General features: G+C 39.5%; 3 protein-coding genes across 3 annotated transcripts; 1 reads left to right on the forward strand and 2 right to left on the reverse strand.

Annotated features, from left to right (window-relative positions):
- Positions 1-517: 517 nt before the first annotated feature.
- Positions 518-940, reverse strand: LOC110259005 (olfactory receptor 10J1-like). The gene has a single exon (XM_021082303.2). It carries the CDS (start codon positions 938-940, stop codon positions 518-520), a length of 423 nt encoding a protein of 140 aa, XP_020937962.2.
- Positions 941-6,248: 5,308 nt separating this feature from the next.
- LOC110259011 (olfactory receptor 2J3-like) lies at positions 6,249-13,705 on the forward strand. The gene is made up of 6 exons (XM_084970487.1): positions 6,249-6,330; positions 9,152-9,287; positions 9,886-9,956; positions 12,912-13,028; positions 13,114-13,229; positions 13,361-13,705. The coding sequence occupies exons 1-6, from the start codon at positions 6,249-6,251 to the stop codon at positions 13,703-13,705; spliced, it is 867 nt and encodes a 288-aa protein (XP_084826613.1).
- Positions 13,706-22,142: 8,437 nt separating this feature from the next.
- Positions 22,143-23,081, reverse strand: LOC146401379 (olfactory receptor 2B11-like). Its single transcript, XM_084970354.1, has one exon. It carries the CDS (start codon positions 23,079-23,081, stop codon positions 22,143-22,145), a length of 939 nt encoding a protein of 312 aa, XP_084826480.1.
- Between the last annotated feature and the right edge of the window lie 269 nt (positions 23,082-23,350).

A 23,350-nucleotide genomic window follows, 5' to 3' on the forward strand; every position in this document is an offset into this window, starting at 1 on the left:
TTCTTGCCTAGAGTTCTCCTAAGAGCTGCCTTGACTTCCTTGTTCCGTAAACTGTAGATGATGGGGTTGAGCAAGGATGTCACCACGGTATAGAAGAGGGCTAGGAGTTTATCTATTGCTGGTGAATGGCTAGCCTTGGGTCTCAAGTAGGTGACAGATGCTGAGCCATAGAAGAGTGTTGCTACAAGTAAGTGGGAAGAACAGGTGGAAAGAGCTTTTTGGCGACCCTCAGGTGAGGGCATGCTGAGCACGGCAGCTAGAATTCTGCCATAAGAAGCAATGATGAGTAAAAATGGGCTGGAAATGCAAAGGGTGGCCACAGCAAAGACTGCAGCCTCATTATGGGAGGTATCCCCACAGGCAAGTGCCAGGATAGGGGGGAGGTCACAGAGAAGTGGTCTATTTCACAGGGGCCACAGAAGTCCAGGGAGAAAATATAGTTGGTCTCGCCCAAGGCTACCATGCATCCCACTCCCCAAGAAACCATTGCCAGATGGACACACACTCCACGACTCATTCATGTTGCATAGTGAAGTGGGGAGCATATGGCCATATAGCGGTCAAAAGCCATGGCGACCAAAAGACAGCACTCACTGATAGCAAAAGATGCAAAGAAAAACATCTGTGTAGCACACCCCTCCCGAGAGATTCCTCGGGCCTCGCTCACAAGGCTCTGCAGCATCTTGGGTATGACAGAGCACGTGTAGCCAATCTCCAAGAGAGACAGGTTGGCCAGGAAGAAGTACATGGGGGTGTGGAGGACCGGGTTGGTCCAGATGGCAGTGGCTATGAGAGCATTGCCCGCCAGTGATGCTAAGAACATGAGCAGGATGAGGGTAAACAAAAGGAAACACTGTTCAGTGACCTCAGAGAATCTGGCAAAGGCAAAGCGTTTGACAGACATGCTGTTGTCCTGCCACAAGGAACAATTGAAGGTCATGCCTGAAAAAAAGAAGGCAAGGTCATCATCAAGAGTCTTTCACATAGAAATCTGAATCTTTCTCTTACTCTTAACAAGCTCTCGTGAGTCAGAGAGATAGATTTCTGCTATTCTAAAATTCAAAGTTTGGAAGTTACCCTCATCTTGAAACCAAATCCTATTCCATGTTCACTCTCCTAGTTGATTTGTTATAAATAATCTAGTCAGCAGGCATGAAATGGAAAAAAGTTTTAAAAATTCTCTCTCTCATCCCTTCATTTTACCAGTTGCCAAATACTACCAAATAAAGTTTCTCCCATACCTACCTATTTCTTTCCTGTTCTTTAGCCACTGACTTGCTTTCTTTACTCATTTATTCACAAGTATTTTTTGAGCACAGTGTGTTTTCAAAGTATTTTTCAGTTTCTGTTGTAGGTCCTGGATTCAACAAAGAAGGAAAAAAGAACAGAAATAAACGGACTGGTTCAGAATTCTGTTAAATATGTAATAAGAAACATTATATGATTTTGGGGATCCTTAGCATCTATGAATGCTGAAAAATGTGGTCACACATCAGGTATTCTATTATAATGCATTTACACTTATATTAAAGCATTTAGAAACATTTCCCTTTTTTGCTATTAATGAGTACAATTTAATCTTTCTTCTTTCCATGTGGCATCACAATTCAGTTGAAGTTGTGGCAAAGAAAACAGAGACAATATTTTATCTTTTTTTTTTAAATCCAAAATGTTTTCTTTATTTCTTTTCTTTCTTTTTTCTTTTGCTTTTCATGGCCACACCCACAGCATATGGAGGTTCCCATGCTAGGGGTCCAATTGGAGTTGTAGCTTTGGGCCTGCACCATAGCCATAGCCATAGCAGCACCAGCTCCAAGCTGCATCCATGACCTATACCAGAGCTGTTGGCAATGCTGGATCCTTAACTGTTTGAGAGAGGCCAGGGATTGAACCTGCATCCTCATGGATCCTAGTTGGGTTTGTTAACTGCTGAGTCACGACGGGAATTCCCCAAAATATTTTCTTGCTGTCCTGACTTCTTAATATAGCCTATGCAGTTGCATAGAAAATTCTGGATGTGGAGTTGTCATCTGTTTTGTTGCTTAAGTGTAAAGATGTGTATCTTATTCTGTCTTTGTGTATCTGAAACAAATTGCAGTTACCTCAGTGACTCTGATGGCAGGCCTGAGGGTGATATCCCAACCACAAAAGGAGAATGCGTGACTCTTTCGCAACTGATGACATCACAAAGATTTCTTTTGCTAAATATCTTGCTCCCATTTAGACTGTAGACAGCAGAAGTCCATGTTGTGCGTTGGAGTCAGGGGCTGTGGGAATGAGAGACACCTACTGGTGGATGGCCCACAGTGCGGGCTGAGTGCACAAAGGCTGATGCCTGCTCTTAGTCATGTGATAGTCTTAGACCCACAGGGTGAATTTAAAAGACTTCCAGTGGTAAGGACTTTTTAAAACCTGGTAAACTTCAGAGACAGCTGAAAATCTAAGGCATCCAAGATAGTGAAGATCTCTGAGTGCTTCTAAACATTTAAAAAGGCAAAGACGGATACTCTGTCTAGAAATAATTATTAAATCATATAGAAATAAATATATGGGTCTCCCTGGGGGTGAGAATGCAAGCAAAATTGTTCAGTTCTCTTCTCCCTCCCTGTCACTTGGAATAATTCTACACCAGGTAAAATCTGATTTTTTTCAGTACTCTTCCTGTTGTTTTCTGGATTTACTCTCCATCTTAACCTTTGTCTGTTGACCTAAGATCCGTGTAGTAGAGGTCAGCTTTATGTACACACCAAGAATGGTTAATTTTAATCATTGCCTACAGAAAGGGTGCGAGAGGCTCAAGGCAGGTGTCAGGGGTCTGCAGGAAGGAGCATCTCAGGCAGTACAGTTGGGCATGAACATTCTCTGTCTCTCACCTGGTACATATTTTCTCGAGCTAAAGTTTCTGATTTGTCATGTTGGTGTGAAGGAAGAATGATGAAGCCCTTCCTCTTTCTTGCTGAATTGCTTTGGTTTTAATGTGCCAACATTGTAGAGGCAACTGTGAATTCAAACTAAGAAATTAAGGAGTGCCTGGAGTTCGCATTGTGGCACCGAGGAAACAAACCCAACTAATATCCATGAGGACATGGAGTTGATCCCTGGCCTCACTCAGTGGCTCAAGGATCCAGCGTTGCTGTGAGATGTGGTGTAGTTTGCAGATGTGGCTTGAATCCTGCCTTGCGGTGGCTGTCACGGAGGTTGACAGCTGCAGCTCCGATTTGACCCCTGGCCTGGGAACTTCCATATGCTGTAGGTGCAGCCCTAAAAAGAAAGAAAGATACCAAAAGACAAAATAAGAAATTAACATGCACTTTATCACCATCAGAAACTCTTGCCCTTTAGAAATGTCATGTTAATGAACTCATTAGACACTGTGTGCAATATTCTCTAATATTGCCAGTCTATAAAAATAACCTATTTTAAGAATCAGCCATCAACCAAATAATGCACCATGATTCTAATCTAAAGATATAGGAGTTTCATGCCCATGATACACTGTGTAGATTCCTACTCAATGTGATGAAAGATCAAGTGGCCATTGAACATTGACAAGATTCTGCAGGTTTAAATCTTGAGATGGAGTTTCAGTGATAGGTGGATGTATGAAAAAGTAAATAGAGGAGAGAGACAAGATCATTTCAATAGCTTGTGGCTTTCTTCATATGCCAGCTTACCCAGCCCAAAATCCAAGACATGTACCTTGTCTACAGCTCTGCTTTGGAAATAACCCAGCAGAAGTGATTCATTTGGAGCCAGCTCCACATAACTAGAACTGTTCCTTAACTGACTCAGTCCCTTATTAGTCTCTATTGTCATGATGAAATGTTTCTTTAGTTCCTATCAGCCAGAGGAAATCATGTGATACATTACTAGATATTTTACCTGAAACGCTTAGTGCAGTGCCTGGAATATAAGAAAAACTCAGTAAATATTAGTCTCCATTATTCTGAAATGGTCATTTCTAAAATGCTTGAATCATAGGTACAATTTAAATAAACTGGCCATTGAATATGGCAGAGATGATTTCCCATTGCTTTCCACCATTTATCCGTAGTTATTTCATCGAGGACCTAATATCTAGCTGAGTGATGCCTTAACATAAGCTCGCAGACTATTTTAGCACTCGATGTGTGTAACATGTACAGGATGATACAGGCATTTCCAATTACCCAACAACAAGAGCTGTATCTAATTCTTGTGAAATAATTAATTTAAAACAACCTACAGCATAAGTCACAACTTATCCTTTATGACAGGGATACTGGCAAACTGAGGAAATTTTTATGGTCTTCAGAGAGGGGAGACACTAACTGATTAAAACAATGTCCAGAACTGAATTATTCTTCGAATGCTGGCTATTCATTTTCAAGCTTTCATCCACCATCTTCCACAGCACTCTTAAGACCTCAGTTATATCACAAACCTTCAATCATCATTTTTGAGGAAAAAAAGTAGATGGTATTTGCTTTTGAGGAGCCACTCCCTGATTTTGTCTGCATGCTCTCCTTCTAACCTCCCCACGTTCAGAGGATGTAAAGCTCCCCAGCCCTCACTTCTAAGGCTATGCACTGAGAAGCTTTTATTGTCATCAGGACCGTGTCTGATGCCAGGAAGATTGTGTCTCCAGAGAGAGCATTATGTCCTTCCCAGCAATGCCCTCTCTCCACACACACAAGCGTGTAGGGTTGTGCTGATTACATGATACTATATTTGAACATTCACCAAGTATGAATATTGGTGCTTGATACAAACTGCTCTAGCCCAGGTTGTCAGACGTTTCCCACCTTATGATAGCTGGGTTTTTCTGCTAGTATCGGATCCCTGTTTAAATTCCCCCCAATAGAAAAATTTAAACTCTGAATATATAGCCATGTAATTATATTAATATTTAAATATTTATTACATGCATAATATTTGATATGCATTGAACGGAGCTGGAATGATACATGCCAAGCTCATAATAGTAGTTGCCTCTGGGTTGGGTTTTGGGTCAGGGAGTGATAGAAAGGACACTGATTTTCTCTGTGATATTTTAGGTGCCAGAAAATGCTGGAAATAAATGACAAAAGTAAGAGTTGATGATTCTGAGTTGTGGGAATATAGGTTTTCTATGTGTGTGTAATATTTTAAGTATCTGAAATAAAGAATAAGAGAGAATTAAAGCAGAATTGTTTGTTAAAATATCAGTTCAAGTTAAAATTCACCATGATAGTAATAGTAGCTCACATGTATGGAGTAATTATGTACTAAGCACTGTGGAGAATGTTTATGTCTTTTCCTTGTTGAATTTGTACAACAATCAGGAAGGACCAAAGACACATAAAGACTGTTTTCTGGTACTTCTCTTAAACAGAAAGCAAAATACCCAATTGCTCTCTTAAAATCACAATTTTTAAAATGATATCACTTGTACATGCAATCTAAAATATAGCACAAATGAACGTATCAACAAAAGTGAAACGGACTCAGAGACTTGGAGAACAGACTTGTGGTTGCCAAGGGGGAGGGGGGAGTGGGATGGACTAGGAGTTTGGGGTTAGTAGAAGCAAACTCTTATATTTCTAAGGGGCAAGTGATGAAGTCCTACTGTGTAGCACAGCGAACTACACCCAGTCTCTTGTGGCAGAACATGATGGAAGATAATATGAGGAAAAGAATGTATGTATATGTATGGCTGGATCACTTTGCTATATAGCAGAAATTGGTTCAACACTGTAAGTCAACTCCACTTACTAAAAAAATGTAATCTTATTGTAATACAATTTCCAAACCCAGATTTTCTTTCTATCGATGTCATATATTAGCTAGAAACAATATCATAATTTTAAAATGTTTCTTAATTCATAAACTCATCATATACTGTTTTTTTGGTACACTAACAAGCCAGTTATTGGATATAGTCGTATTTTATTTTTTCTATATTATGGCAAATCTCTTGGCAAGACCTCAAGGGAAATTATTCATAAGGATGTTTAGGAAATTTTAAATAGTTATAAGTTTTCAGAGTTTTGGTGGTTACCTTCTGAGTTATAGTTTGAATGGTCTTCAAAGATTATTTTCAATATTTTGCAGGGCTAAACTTGGCCTTGATGTTTAGAGATGTTAGGCAGAGACAATTAACTCTATTTAATAGTAAAAATGTACAATTTAGTTTTTAATGTATCCCACTTTTCAAATCTCTCATGCTCCCTATTCCCCCACTTAGACCACCTCTAACAAGTTATTCCTCAAATGTGGCCCTTAGCATGATGAGGAATTGGGGAAGAAATTTCAGGGTAACCTGTTCCCCTCCCTATAAATACAGCTTCATGAGCATGCTCATCAGTGAAGGTTGGTCTATGGAGTCATTGTTTTCTTCAGGCAACAGTGTATCATGTTGAAGGTATTCCTGAGACACTGTTGTAACTAGGACAACTCCTTGAAGAGCATTACTTACCACTTTGGGATTTACCCTCCCAATGGCCCCAGTCAAGGAAAGCATGTCCCATTATTCTTTTGTTTCCATAAAACTCCATTTGCTCTAGGAGAAGGGGTCTATCCCCTGAGACACTGAATGGTCTAATGAGCTCCTCTTCCCTGCTAAACCAGATCTTTTAGTAGACTCAGAATTCTCTGTTGTGTAGCATGATAACCATAGTAATTTTCAGACTCTGCTTTCCTAGTGTGATGCAGTAGACTAGACTCTATGGTGCATCTGTCCAGCCATCCCTTTATGTTGGTGATGTGAAAGAGATGAAAACCAGAGATCAGGTTGGTCCCTACATAAAGAGGCATCAGCTGGGCAAAGAGAGGGAATATGGACAGACACAGAAAGGGCATTTAGTGAAAGGAGTTGTTTGAGTGTTAGGCATGCCCTAGGTAAGGGTATTGAAAGACTAATATGAGAACAAAGACAGCTGACCAGTGATATGGGGATGGGGAGGCGAAACTCATGTCCGTCACTATTTCCTCCATAGAAATTTAAAAATAAGGACATTTAAAAATAATGTCTTATTATTATTTTTTTTGTCTTTTTATCTTTTCTAGGGCCACTCCTGTGGCATATGGAGGTTCCCAGGCTCAGGGTCAAATGAGAGCTGTAGCCGCCGGCCTACATGGCCTATGCCAGAGCCACAGCAAGGACGGATACAAGCCTTGTCTGCGACCTACACCACAGCTCACAGCAACGCCGAATCCTTTACTTACTGAGCAAGGCCAGGGATGGAACCTGCAACCCCATGGTTCCTAAATGGATTCGTTAACCACTGAGCCACGATGGGAAATCCATTAATGTCTTATTTTTAAGAAAAGGTGATATTTCATTCCACAATGCAAGAAAACAATCTTTGTTGAAATCTTTTTTCCCACTCCTTCGTAAAAAATAACTTACCTGTAACGTTCCTATTGTTTGTTACTTATTTCTTTCTTTTTTTTTTTTTCTTAAATCTAGTTAAGATATATACACCATAGACATCATGGATTCTTTTTTTTGTCTTTTTGCTATTTCTTGGGCCGCTCCCGTGGCATATGGAGGTTCCCAGGCTAGGGGTCCAGTCGGAGCTGTAGTCTCCAGCCTACGCCAGAGCCACAGCAATGCAGGATCCAAGCTGCGTCTGCAACCTACACCACAGCTCACGGTAATGCCGGATCATTAACCCATTGAGCAAGGGCAGGGACCGAACCCCAACCTCATGGTTTCTAGTCGGATTCGTTAACCACTGCGCCATGACGGGAACTCCTACTTACTTCTGATTATTTTATTAAGAGTTTTAAGTCTTATAGGCTTGGAGACAAACTGTTTCTAACTTTCCTGTTGAAACTCAATATCTAGTGCTAACATCTTTTTTAAGAATGGTACTTGAGCAAGTAAGAGACCTCAAAAGTGGTAACCAGAGGTGGCTCTATTATTTTTGTTTGTTTGTTTGTTTGTTTCATTTCTTTTTTCTTTCTCTCTTTCTTTCTTTCTTTCTTTTTTTTTTTTTCCATAGCTTGTTAGGAAGTGTGAGAGAAAGAATTTGCTGTGTGAGGAAACAGAAGTGATGAGACATTATTGGATGAGGCAAAGCTCTCACGGAGAGACAGAGGGATATTTCTTGGTAGGATACTTATAATACGAAGCAAGCTAAAAATCTTAGTTCACATGAATAGATCCGTCAAGTACAGGGGGAGAACCTTGATAAAATGCCTCTTTTTTGGTGGGGGGGGTGGGCAGAGGAAGAGCAATTTATTGCTTCTTTGGGTTTTAAACAGCCAAAGTGCACTCATAGTCCACAAGAAGGAGCATAAATTTGTAACACAGTGGTATCACCGTAAAATGCCTCTTAAAGGACACATGAATTTAACTGATCTGAAAAGAGAAATTTTTTAGGAAAAGGAAGCTATAGATTCAGCGAGAGAGCCAAGAAGAAAGGAAGAGTGTGAGGTTGGAGGAAATGGCTTGTCACAATACAGTGGAAAACTTTCCTATGAAAGAGGCGAAGAAATCACTTGAGTTATAGCTATTTCTGAAATGTATCTTTTCTTAAAGAAAAGGAAACATAAGATCCCTGGTAACAATATATTAAATGATGAACAGCCATTTAATGCTTTCGTTAAACATTCAGAATTCTTCATGAAACATACTTCAGGCCCTTTGTTCAGGTTCCTCAGCCCTGTGATAGACATATATGCACTTCCAGCTTTAAGCACTAGTATTCAGTTTACTCTCTGTTTTCTCCATCCCACACCCTTCCTTGCTTCTTTGCTCTCTCAATGAGTTTATACCTTCCTGTTCCTAAAAATTTCTCTTTTCAAAATAGTGATATGTACATGTTCTTTAGGAGGCATTCTACCACTGTTCTCCCTATCTGCCTCACAGATCTATTCATGTGAACTAAGGTTTTCAGCTTTGTTCATATCACAGGTATCCATAAATGGATGTGCCTGTGTCTGTCTCTCTCTTTTTTTTTGGTATCTCTATGTGTATTTAATTTTCAGTTTAGAAATAAGCTATGAGTGTGAGGAAACAAATCGGAAGATAAAGTTCTTTCTATAAGAATATTTAATTGAAGCTCAATATTTTTTACCCTATGTCAAAATTTTGAAATCATAAATGAGTTTATATTGTTCACCATATCTTTTTATCTGTGTGTAAGATTATCTGGATTGCAATTATTGTGTTTTTGATAATCAGATAAGCAGAAATGGCATGAAAATGCTGAAAAGAACACTAAAGCTAATTGTTTAAAAGATTATGTTCCATGGAAATTTTCCTTTGTAGCTGTGCTAGAAAATGTTCAAGTTACTATTTACCCAGACATCACCCTCGGGTGAGTGAGAAGAATTCAGCAGTGAAGAAGTTGTTTCTCTGCAGCAGGGAAAATATCTGGATGAAATATAAAAGTAAAAAGAAAAAAAACCTTTGTATTTACTTAAAAAAATTTTTAATCTGGTAAAATATTACATTTGCAGAAAAGTTGCAAAAGTGGTACAAAGAACTATCATTAGCCTTTTGACCAGAGTCAGCAGAAGTTTACATTCAGCCTGAAATATTTATTCTATTATGTATCAGTCGTCTAGCTAGCTATCATCAATGTCTATGTATCCATCTGTCACCCATCTCTCCTTATCTCCCTCTCATCTATCTATATCATCTCTTTTTGTGACTAATGTGGAGACAACCCATCCTTTTATTGTAAATACTTAATTTAAGTGTTTTCCCCTAAGATCAGAGATATTATTTTACATAACCAGTGTATAGTTAACAAAGTAGAAAATTTAATATGGATACAATATTATCATCTGACCCGTAGTTCATATTCATTCTTCTCACGTTGTCTCAGTCATGTTGTTAACAGCTATTTTTTCCCAGTTCAGAAGCAGACATTTAGGTAGTATGTCTCTTTGACGTCCTTTAATGTGGACCAGTTCATTTATCTTCTTTGAATATGACCTTTTTGAAGCGTGCAGGCCAGCTCTTCTGTCCAAGTTGTCTCCGTGTGAGTTTGTCTCATTGTTTCTTCATTGTTAAGGTCAGGCTGTGCATTTTTTGGCAGGAATATGACTGAAACATAATGTCCTATTCATAGCATCATATCAGTAGTCACATGCTGTTGGTTTGTCTTAACATCGGAGATGTTAACATTGATTACTTGGCTATATGGTGATGTCCGCCAGGTTTTTCTAATGTAAAGGCTACTGCTTTTCATTTTGTAATTAGCAAGTAATTAGTGGGAAAATATTTAATTAAATTTGTTTTAATTTTTGGCTGAACCCATAGCATGCATAAATTCCTGTGCTAGGGATAGAGCCTGAGGCACAGCATTAACAACACCAAATCCTTAACGGCTAGGCCGCCAGGGAACTCTGTGGGGAGATATTTTAACCTATGTTCCTATTTCTCATCTTACTTTCATTCCCCATTTTTTAGCATCCGTTTATGCTTTTCGAACCCCATCATTCTATTTTTTTCAATTTAATTTTATTGGCGTGTAGTCAATTTACAATGTTATATTAGTTGAAGGTATATAGCGACGTGACTCGGTCATACATGTAAAAACATCCATTCTTTTTCCCGTATAGGTTTTTACAGACAATTGAGTAAATTTTCCTGTGCTATGTACAGCAGGTTCTCATTAATCATCTATTTTACACAGTGGTGTTTATGTGTGAATCCCACCCTCCCAATTTTTGTCTCCCCCCAATGGTTTCCCCCATGGTAACCATAAGAATGATTTTGAAATCTGTGTGTTTGTTTCTGTTTTTTAAATAAGTTATTTTGCATAATTTTCATTAGAGTCCACATATAAGTGATACCACATAGTGTTTTTCTTTCTCTGTCTGACTTACTTTACTTAGTATGGTAAACTCTGGGTCCATCCATGTTGCTTAAGTGGCATTATTCCATTCTTTTTCATGCCTCAGTAATATTCCACTGTGTATATGTGTCCCATATGTTCTTATATTTATTAATTAGGATACTGCTTACAGAGATAACTTTGTCTTTTCTACTATCTATTTTTTCTCTAAAATTCCTCATACGAATGTGGATTCTTATTTCTTTCATCTCATTAGTATCACAGTTTCCCTTAAAGCCTAATTGTCCCAGAATTGAAAAGTGGTAGGCTCTTCAAACTGGTTTCTGTTTCTTTTTTGTGTGTCCCTGTGGTTCTTGGAGAATTTTTTCTCTATTGAAGTATTGCTGATTTATAATAATATATTAGTTTCAGGTGTACAGCAGAGTGATTCATTATTATTGCAGATTAAACCCCATTATAGGCCATTATAAGGTAATGGCTATAATTTCTGTGTTGTAGAGTATATCTTTTTTGCCTATCGATTTGGTACATAATAGTTTATATCTGTTAGTCCTGTACTCCTAATTTGTCTCTTCTCCCTTCGCTTTCCCTTTTGGAAACCACCAGTTTGTTTTCTGTATTTGTGAGTCTGTTTCTTTTTGGAATAATTAATAATGCTAATTTTTAGATTCCACATAAGTGACTCTTATGTGGAGTGTGTGTCTTTTTCTGTCTGACTTAGTTCACTAGGCATAATGTAATTTAGGGCCATCCCCATGGCTTCAAGGGGCAGTATGTCATTCTTTTTAATGGCTGAGTAGTATTCCATTGTGTATATGTATATATACGACATCTTCTTAATCCAACCATCTGTTGATGGGCCCTTGGGTTGCTACCATGTCTTGGCTATGGTACATAGTGCTCCTATGAACACTGAGGTGCATTTTTTGGAACTAGTGTTTTTGTTTTTTTCAGGGTGTCTATCTGGGAGTGGAATTGCTGGATTGTGTGGTAGTTATAGTTTTAATTTTTTGGCTGCACCTCCTTACTGCTTTCCACAGTGGCTGCACCAGTTTACATTCCCATCAACAGCATGCAAGTGTTCCCTTCCCCCCAACTCCTCCTCAACATTTGTTATTTGTAAACAACAAATGTTGTTATTTGATGATAGACATTCTGACAGATGTAATGTGATATCTCATTGTTGGTTTGATTTGCACTTATCTAATAATTGAGCATCTTTTTATGTGCCTGTTAGCCAATTGTATGTCTTTGTAAACATTTCTCTTCAGGTCTTCTATTGGTATTAAGATTGAGTTATTTGTTCTTTTTTCTTTTTTCTTTTTTTTTTTTTTTTTGATAGGGAATTGTACCTGAACTCTGTGGATATTTTGTATGTTAACTCCTTGTTGGTCACATATTTGCAAAACTTTTCTTCCTTTCTGTAGGGTATCTTTTTGTTTTGTCCGTGGTTTCCTTTGCTGTGCAAAAGCTTTTAAGATAAATTAGGTCCCCCCATTTAATTTTTGTTTTTATTTCTTTTCCCATAGGGAGTGATCCAAAAAATATTGCTATGATTTATCTCAAAGAGTGTTTTTCCTATGTTCTCTTTTGGAGTTTTGTGGTTTTGTTGTTACATTTAGATCTTTAAGCCATTTTGAGTTTATTGTTGTATGTGGTGTGATTAAATGTCCTAGTTTCCTTGTTTTATATGTGGCTGTCCAGTTTTCCCAGCACGACGTGCTGCAGAGACTGTCTTTTGTGCATTGTATAGTCCTGTCCCCTTTGTTGGAGATTAATTGACCATAGGTGAGTGGGTTTATTTCTGGGCCTTTCTGTTCCATGGATGTATGTGTCTGCTTTTGTACCAGTACCATGCTGCTTTGATGACTGTAGCTTAGTAGTAAAATCTCAGGTCTGGGAGGGTTGTACTTATGGCTGTGTTCTTTTCTCTCAAAATTGCTTTGGCAGTTGTATTTCCATTTATCTTGAGTGTATGTAATTCTTTTGCCAGGTAACAGGAAATGAATGATGATGGAAAAACTCAATGCAACTTCTGGAGGCTACTTTGTCCTGCTAGGTTTTTCCAATTGGCCTCGTGTGGAAGTAGTACTCTCTTTGTGGTTGTCTCAATGTTTTACTTAATGACATTGACAGGCAACCTGTTCATCATTATCGTATCATACCTGGACTCCCATCTGCACACTCCCATGTACTTCTTCCTCTCAAACCTGTCTTTTCTGGATCTCTATCAGCTTCATCCCCCAGTTGCTGGTCAACCTCTGGGGCCCAGGAAAAGCCATGTCTTATGTAGGTTGCATGACTCAACTTTACTTTTCCCTTGCACTGGGATCCACAGGATGTGTGCTGCTGGTGGTGATGTCCTATGACCGTTATGCAGCTGTATGTAGACCCTTGCATTACACTGTCCTCATGCACCCTCGTTTCTGCCATCTGTTGGCTGTGGCTTCTTGGGTAAGTGGCTTCACCAACTTGGCACTTCATTCCTCATTTACCTCCTGGGTACCCCTGTGTGGACATGGCCAAGTGGACCATTTCTTCTGTGAAGTTCCAGCACTGCTGTGACTGTCTTGTGTTGATACAAGACAGCTAATGAGCTGGCCCTCATGGTCACGAGCTCCGTTTTTGTTCTCATACCTCTCATCCTCATTCTCAGCTCCTATGGTGCTATTGCCCGTGCTGTGCTGAGGATGCGGTCAACAGCTGGACTTCAGAACGTCTTTTGGACATGTGGAGCCCATCTTATGGTTGTATCTCTGTTTTTCACTCCAGCCATGTGCATATACCTTCAGCCTCCATCAGGAAGTTCTCAAGATGGAGGCAAGTTCACTGCCCTCCTTTATACTGTTGTCACACCCAGCCTCAACCCTTTAATCTACACCTTGAGAAACAAAGATGTAAGAGAGGCAGCAAAAAGATTAGTGGGGTGAGAGTGAGCCTGTATACTTTGACATTAAGAGCATAATGGAGCATCTCTTCACCAGTGGCTCATCTGCCCATCCATGTGTCAGCCACTTTTTCATTCATTCACTTTCTCCGTACTTATGGGCTCTCACAAGGTCACAGAGTTTGTGGCAGCCAATATGAACAAAACACAGACTCCCCAAATACACGTCACTCTCTAGCAGAGAAAAAAATCATGTACAATCAAGATCAAATTCAGTATTAAATTTTTGCAGTGGCACAAACCTAATAAAACAGAAGTATCCTTTTTCTTAATTGAAAATGAGACATGGAACTGTGTTACGTTACGTTATGTTATGTTATGTTATGTTATGTTATGTTATGTTATGTTATATTATGTTATTTTTTGTCTTTTTGTCTTTGTAGGGCTGCACCTGTGGCATATGGAGTTTCCCAGGCTAAGGGTCTAATCGTAGCTGTTGCTGCTAGCTATGCCAGAGCCACAGCAATGCCAGATCCGAGCTGCGTATGTGACCTACACAACAGCTCATGGCAATGCCAGATCCTTAACCCACTGAGTGAGGCCAGAGATCGGACCTCATGGTTCCCAGTTGGATTTGTTTCTGCTGTGCCATGACGGGAACTCCAAGGGAGGAGTAGTTTTAAATATTGATAAAACAGCAAGTGTAGTTCTTAGGGAGAGATGATCTTATTAATTTTTTTTTTTGGTCTTTTTGCCATTTCTTGGGCCGCTCCTGTGGCATATGGAGGTTCCCAGGCTAGGGGTCTAATTGGAGCTGTAGCCACTGGCCTATGCCAGAGCCACAGCAACAAGGGATCTGAGCCACGTCTGTGACCTACACCACAGCTCACAGCAACGCCAGATCCTTAACCCACTGAGCAAGGGCAGGGACCGAACTCGCAACCTCATGGTTCCTAGTCGGATTCGTTAACCACTGCACCACGACGGGAACTCCTGATCTTATTAATTTTAAATAACCTAGAATATGCCTTTTAATTTCTTGCTTTTTAGGCAGAATTCATCATAAAATTTATCCTCATGGATTTGATTAAAAATACAGTGAAATGTCTTCAATCCTTTCTCCAAAAGTTACTCTTTTGTTGAATAATAGTTACGATTGAGAGGAATTTTGGCATGTATTCTTTATTATGCCATCAATAGTAAGAAAACAAGTTTTGGAAGTTCCTGTTTTGGTGCAGCAAAAATGAATCTGACTGGCAACCATGAGGTTTTGGGTTCAATCCCTGGCCTTGCTCAGTGGGGTAAGGATCTGGCGTTGCTGTGGGCTGTGGTGTAGGTCACAGACATGGCTGGGATCCTGTGTTGCTGTGGCTGTGGTGTAGGCTGGCAGCTATACCTCCGATTGAACCCCTAGCCTGGGAACCTCCATGTGCTGTGGGTGTGGACCTACAAAACAAACAAGTACAAAGAAAGAAAGGAAAAAATCGGAGGCAACCGAGTACTAGGGTCTGAAAGTGACTTGATAAATCTGATGGGTATTTGAAAGAATTAGTGAAAATATATTGGAAAATGTTGTGATTAAAGCTATATGAAAATGTAGTGTTTTTCCTTCTTAAGGAAATTGGTCTAATTTGAACAGTTCTGATTAATAAGTTCATTATGAAGATCAAGGCATATGTTTTCCAAAGAAATGAATGTATTTTTATTACAGTAATAGTTTTGTGACCTATGTTATTGATACCTTCTCTATTTGAAAGAAGTGTCCTATGTATGTAACATTTCAAAACTGGAAACCATATGGAGCTCCCGTGGAATAAGGTTAAAGGACAATTCAACATAAAATAAACACCTGAGTTTTGTGTGGTGATCGCGTTGTCCGTTGTGGTTTTGAGGCTTTTAACCTTTTCATATGGTTGATTCAAATCCTATTTCCTAAATTTTTAAAATGAAAACCACATTTTCAGACTTCCCCTCAGTTCCTTGGTTGGTTTGCAGTCACACTGATTCTGATGTCTCTGCCTTTGTGTGTCTGTGATTCTCTATCTCCAGCTCGACATAAACGGTAATATGGGCTATGTGCCTTTGTCCTTAACCTACTGTCCAAGAAATGAAGAACCGAGACTGTGTATATAAAAGAATTTCTAGTAAGTAATTGGGGCCACATAGAGTGAACCATCACAGGGTGAAATAAGACTTTTAAAGGCAAAAATGATAGTTTAATACAAAACAAAAGCTGACTCACAAGCATAGAGAACAGACTTGTGGTTGCCAAGGTAGGGGGAGTGGGAGATGGAGAGGGAATTTGGGGCTAGTAAGATGCAAACTACTGCATTTAGAAGGGATAAGCAATGTGATCCTACTGTGTAGCACAGGGGACTATATCCAGTCTCTTGGGGTAGAACATGAGGGAAGATAATATGAGAAAAAGAGTGTGTGTATGTGTGTATATATATATATATATATATATATATATATATATATATATAAATATGTGTGTGTGTGTATGAACCGGGTCACTTTGGTGTACAGCAGAAATTGGGACAACATTGTGAATAAACTGTACTTTAATTAAAAAAGGGATAGGAGTTCCTGTCATGGTGCAGCAGAGACATGCGGTTGTCAGTTTGATCCCTGGCCTTGGTCAGTGGGTTAAGGATCCGGCACTGCTGTGAGCTGTGGTGTCGACTGCAGACATGGCTCGGGACTGACGTTGCTATGGCTGTCTCGTAGGCTGGTGGCTACAGCTCTGACTTGACTCCTAGCCTGGGAACCTCCATATGCTGTGGATGCAGCCCTAAAAGCCAAACAAAAGGGGGGAATTAAAAAAAAAACTCCCCCCCCATGTAGTTTAGTTCTTTGAACCACCTTGTGCTTATGGACGTTCCAACACTTCCTGTAATACACGAGTCTCTGACTATCTAACTTTAAAAAAAGTTGAAATTTCGCATCTGTTTTCTTTCTTTTCTGCTTGAAAACATAAATTTAAAAAATTTGTATAGACTATTTTTCTTGGAATGCTATAATTATAGCCTATATGATATCGAATCCTAGCCATATTACCATGATATTCCAGTTAATTTGTAATCCAAAACAAAGGTCAGCTACCAAAATTCCCCCAAAGATTAACACATACATTATTGTGTTTATTGTTTTGAACTTTTCAATCCACTAATGTGAATCTTATGCAGTTGTATCACACACCACAATGAAATATTGACTCATACCTGTTGGGATGGCTATCATCAAAAATAACACAAATAATAAATGTTAGCAAGGATATAGAGAAAAGGGAACCCTCCTACACTATTGGTAGGAATGTAAATTAGAACAGCTGTATTATCCTATGACCCAGTGATTCCATTCCTGAGTATAATCCCCCCAAACCCCACTAATTTAAAAAGATACATGTACCATAGCGTTCATAGTAGCATTATTTATAATTGCCAAAATATGGAAACAATCTAAGCATTCATCAACAGAAAAATGGATCAGGAACACATGGAATGAATATATATACACACACAGACACATATGTACACAATGGAATACTACATGGCCATAAAAAGTAATCAGATTTTGCCATTTGTAGCAACATGGATGGACTTGGAGGGTATTATACTAAGTGAAATAAGTCAGGCAGAGAAAGACAAATACTGTATGATACTACTTATTTGTGGAATCTAAAAAATACAGCAAATTAATGAATGTAACAAAAAATAAGCAGATTCGCAGATAGAACAAGCTGGTGGTTACTAGTGGGGAGAGGAAAGAGGAGAGTGGCAACGTGGTGGTAGGAGATTAAGAGGTAGAAACAATTGTGTATAAAATAAGCTACAAGTATATGCTGTACAACACATAGAATATAATCAATATTTCATAATAACCATAAATGGAGTATAACCATTAAAATTGTGAATCACTGTATTTTGTATACTTACAATTTATGTAATTTGAACCTAACTATACTTCAAAAAAAAAAGAGAGGAGTACCCGTCGTGGCACAGTGGTTAACGAATCCGACTAGGAACCATGAGGTTGCGGGTTCGATCCCTGCCCTTGCTCAGTGGGTTAAAGATCCGGCGTTGCCGTGAGTTGTGGTGTAGGTTGCAGACGCAGCTCGGATCCCGCGTTGCTGTGGCTCTGGCGTAGGCCAGTGGCTACAGCTCCGATTTGACCCCTAGCCTGGGAACCTCCATATGCCGCGGGAGCGGCCCAAAGAAATAGCAAAAAGACAAAAAAAAAAAAAAAAAGACAAAAAAAAGAGAGAGAGAGAAAATAAATAGCCTAACTTTGGCTTTTCAACAACAACAACAAAAACTGAAGGAAAGAAGCCACATGACTTGCTTAAGTTTAACTGACTTTTATGTGATGAAATCAGGGTAATGAGAATAGATTTTTTATTTTTAATTTTAATTTTAATTTTTTTGCTTTTTAGAGCCTCACCTGCAGCATATGGAGATTCCCAGGTTAGGGGGTCTAATCAGAGCTACGTCTGCTGGTCTACACCACAGCCACAGCAACGCCAGATCAGAGCCACATCTGTGAACTATACCACGGTTCACAGCAATGCCGGATCCTTAACCTGCTGAGCAAGGCCAGGGATCGAACCCACTACTCATGGTTCCTAGAAGGATTCATTTCCACTGGGCCACGACCACAACTCTACAATAGATTTTTGTAGTTCTGAGGCCCTTTGTCATGGCCAACGATGCCCAGGGTAATCTAGAAGGTCCGAAATCCTAGCATTGCCAACCCTAAACCTAAAACCAAGAATTAGTAAATTGGCAATCACCCAGCGCACATGAATCTGAGTCACAGACAACTTTACTGAAGAACTGAGCAGCCTTTTCTCAGCTAAGAATGGAGGCTAAATGCAGTGAAGGACCAGCTTCTTCTTTATCCCAGTAAAATTTTCCTTCCCTTCCAGACAGCTCTTGTCTCCCAGTTTTTGTCCACTTCCTCTCATGCCTATTCCTGTGCAGCATATTCTCTGAACACATGCTCAGTTATCTCTTCTGCGTATGTCTCAGCAGTGCAGGATGATTGGCACAAGCATGCCATCAACAATTACAGAAACCAGCACGGCTTCCACCCCAGATACACTCGTTTTCTTTTCCTTTGTTGGTCTCAGCTTCGCATATTATATCTCTATTTTACAAATGTGGGGCTAGAAGGGCACTGGTTATCGTATGTCATGACAGCTTCAAGTGATTTCAAGCATAATAAACTTTCAAATTTAAGTCCATCATATTCCAATAACAATTCAACCACTAAGATAATAAAAAGTATGGCAAAAATAATGGTATAGAGACTTAGTATATTGCACCACCAGATTTCACATTGTTAATTTTTACCAGGGGATTTTATTATCTTCTGTTTATAATAATATAATATGAATGTACATTTAAAATATTTTTTTCGGAAATATTACAGAGTATAATGCGACCTATTCCTCAATGTTCCTGAGAGTATTTCCCAAAGACAAGATTGAGGAAGTTCCCTTGTGGTGCAGTGGATTAAGGATCCAGTGGTGTCACTGCATCGACTGGGTCACTGCTGTGGCATAGGTTTGATTCCTGGCCTAGGAATATCCACATGCCATGGGTGTGGCAAAAAATAAATAAATCAAAGATCGAATCAAGGATCACATTGATTAACTTTATGTATCTGTCTCTTAGTGTGCTTTAGTGGAAACTCTTTCTCACTCCTCTCATCTCCCCCCTCTTCCACCCCTACCCCACTCCTGCCCTAGTGGCCTCTGGGACACTTCCAAGTCATTGGAATTCTGAATATCACCTTTTGAGTAGACATTGGATTTATGGTAGCTGTAAGACGTTTATTGAACCAGAATTCTCATTTGCATTTACTTTATTTTATTTAGTTTATTTTTTGCTTTTTAGGGCCACACCTGTGGCATATGGAAGTTTCTAGGCTAAGGGTCGAATTGGAGCTGTAGCTGCCGGCCTATACCACAGCCACAGCAACCTGGGGTCCGAGCTGCATGTGTGATCTACACCATAGCTCATGGTGCAATGCCGGATCCTTAACCCGCTGAGCAAGGCCAGGGATCGAACCTGTGTCCTCATGGATACTAGATGGGTTCATTACCACTGTGCCACCATGGGGACTCCTGATTTGCATGTATTTTGTTTTAATCCTGTCCCTTAGAGCAGGATGCACTTGTTGCATAGGAGTTATACTCTGCAGATCTGAGAACACCTCTAATGTGAAGGAAATCATAGGTAAGGTTTTGTTTGTTTGTTTCTGGCTGCACCCACGGCATGTGGAAATTCCAGGGCCTGGAATCGAACCTGTGCCATAGCAGCAACCCAAGCCTCTGCAGTGATAATGCAGAATCCTTAACCTGCTGTGTCACAAAATAACTAGTGAAGCCTTTTTGACTTCTCCCTTAAAGACAGTCCTAAATACATGTCTACATTTTTAGGATCTTTTAGAACAAACGTGAAAATATTTTGCTGTCTTCCTTTTGTTCTTCAGGAAAGATTTGCTTGGTTGGGAAAAGAAGAAAAGCTTTTGACCAACTTCTTTGAGAAAGCACTCTTGAGATTGCTCATGCTTTACATCAAGGATAGAGTACACGCTAAACTTCACATGTAATATGTACTTCCTTCAACAGAGCTTCTTAATGGTTCCTGACAGTATTCTTCATGCTGGAATATACTGAACGTACATGCTGCGGAAACGTGAAGTAGTTTAGTAAAAAGGACATGTTTCTGTGACTTTCCCCCTACCACTACACTCAATATTCTTTATGCTTAAATGTTTGTGTGTATTTCCTTCAGGAAGCCCTGATATTTCAGAGTCTGGAAAGCCCAGTTCTGAAATGAGTTGTCTTTACAGACGTAAAAGATAAAGAAGTAATCTGAAGAGCTCTCAACAGTCTCATCGCTAAGCTTTTGACACAAATCTTCCTGGATTTTGCCCTCCAAACTGAAAATTATCACATTCCTCTGTGTTTAAGACTAAGTAAGACAAAGGGTGTCTTTATTATTTCTTTTTTATTAAAGTGCAGTTGATTTACACTGTTGTGCCAATTTCTGCTTAGAGCAAAGTGATCAAGGATATCGTTACTCAAAATGATCAGAGACATTATCTAACATCACAGAATTTTTTACCTTCATTGCCCTGTGTGTGTGTGAAATTAAAAAAATTTTTTTGGGGGGCATTCAGGCCAAAACTCAGGCCAAAATATTGAATTATTTAAACAACTAAATTTTAAAATTATTTAGAATATTTTCCAAATGAGAGAAACCAAAGTCTGTTTGTCTCAAGAACTGGATCAAGCATCCTATGATCTGCTTTTTTCTTTTTTAAATCAAACATTAGATATGATTTCAAATTGTTTCTTGTTCAGGATAACATGCAACTTTTCATCCAGTGGTTTGCTTAGATTTTGATCATACCCGAACCCATGCCAGAGAAGTCTAAATGGTTCTTGTTTTTCTTAGCTGCTAGTTTCTTCACTACACAACCATTACGTTGATTTCTCATCCTATTAATTTAACAGCAAGTAACCATAAACTCTTTAATTTGCTCTAAAAGTGTAACTAATTTTGTGACAAAAGTTTGTTAGATATGAACCCTAGAGCTCAGTTCAGTACTTTGAATTTGTCATGATACAGATTGTGAGCATCAAAGAGATACTCAATTGCTTAAAGTAAGCAAGTGGCCTTCCCTTCTAGAAATACAAATTGCTTCTTCTTGTAAAAGATTCTTGAAGGATTTCAAAAGGCATTCCGGGCTATTTCCATTATGCACAAAATGTTTCCAGGTTGTGGTTCATGATTCTCTCAGAAGGTTCATGCTTATAATATTTAAAAGGGATGTTAAGAAACTTAGGCACACATTTTGTCCATTTTAATATTCAACAATAGATCCTTTAGGTAAAAATACAAACCCTGTACACTTGTTAGTTAAACAAGGGTCAGTGTGCTTCTAAAGAAGCAATAGGATCTACGTAGGTTGAGGTTGATTGCCTTCTGAGACTCACGGTTGGTCTGAGGTGTAGAATGCCTCACTCGGAATGCACACTGGCACCGTGCTGCCCACTTGGATGTGACCAGTCTTGCCGAGAGTGATGAAATTGTTCTTAGGTGGCACTGTCATAGGAAATCCATTGGTGAATGGTTACCATGCTGTCTTATGATTATTAACTTTAACTAATTAGTTTGTATTGTAATATATAGTACTTTTTAAATACTGTTTGACATAGTTACTATTTCAGTATGTATTAACCAGTGTAGACTATTTGAAGTGTATTTCCACGGATTGGCCTAACTGGGGTATACTAGCCAAGTATCACCCTTGTCTAACACCATTAGAAAGAGCATTAGAAATATGACATATTTTGCAAGAAGAATAACATGATCTGAGGAAAAATGAGATGAGAATGATTTGTCAGAGAAACTCCTATGTATCTACTCACTTGTCAAATAATGTCATTCGATGTCTGCGAACTATCACTTGGAAGTGAAAACGCTCCTCACCAGGTTGCCCCAGGCACCCTTTACATCCTTGTTCCTCAGAGTGTAGATGAAAGGGTTGAGTGTAGGAGTCACCACTCCATAGAAGAGAGCCATGAACTTGGGCTGGTCCCTAGAGATGGAGGAGGGGGGCTGAAGGTACATGCTAATGGCTGGGCCATAAAAGAAGAAAACTACAATGAGATGGGAGGAACATGTGCCAAAGGCTTTTTTTCTTCCCTCCGAAGATTTAATCTTAAATATAGCATGTCCGATAGAAGCATAGGAAGCAAGAATGAAGCATAGTGGCACAGCTAACATGAAAATGCAAACCACAGAGAGTGTGAGCTCATTGGAGCCCTTCTCACCACAGGCCGCCTTCATCAGAACAGGAATCTCACATATCAAGTGATCCAGTGTGTTGTGACCACACAGTGGTAAGTGTAATGTGACAGTGGCCTCTGAGACAGCGTAGGTCATTCCACCCAGCCACACAGTGGCCACCAGTAGGATACAGGTGCGCCGATTCATGATGAGGGTGTAGTGCAGTGGCTTGAAGATGGCCACGTAGCGATCGAAAGACATAAGAGCCAAAAGCAGACATTCTGTGCCTCCCATTATGTGGAAGAAATAAAGCTGAACAGCACAGCGCAGATAGCTGATTGTCTTCTCAGATCCTCCCAGGTGAAACAGCATCTGAGGGACAATGCTTGTGGTGTAGCACATGTCCAGAAAGGAGAGGTTGGTGAGGAAGAAATACATGGGGCTGTGCAAACGGGAGTCTAAGGTGGACACCAGAATGATGGCTATGTTTCCCACCATGGCCATGGGGTATGTTAGAAGCAGAATAATGAACAGAGGAAGCTCCAGCCAGGGACGATCCGCAAAGCCAAGTAGAATAAACTCTTCTGGATGGCTTTTGTTAATTCGTTCCATTATCTGCAGTTTGCTTCCCCTGTATCGGAGCAGTGGCAGGAAAGGTAGAAAGATTTTGAGAAATGACAAACGCAATTGTGTATAGTGGGACTATATGCACACAATTAAGCATCCATTCATAGAAGATTGGGTGCAGTCACTTGGGTGGGTGGGGGAGGATAATTAAAAGATGTGACACCAGGGGACTTAATTTCTCCTCATGACCCTACAGCATAAAGACAGCTACCTTAAGCAAGTAACCGAACCTTTCTGAAATGGAATCTAGTACT

Source organism: Sus scrofa, chromosome 7 (genome assembly GCF_054392235.1).
Source record: "Sus scrofa isolate SSC_HxYL_T2T_F1_AM1 chromosome 7, Sscrofa_HxYL_maternal_Yorkshire_Landrace_v2.0, whole genome shotgun sequence".
NCBI classification, from domain to species: domain Eukaryota; kingdom Metazoa; phylum Chordata; class Mammalia; order Artiodactyla; family Suidae; genus Sus; species Sus scrofa.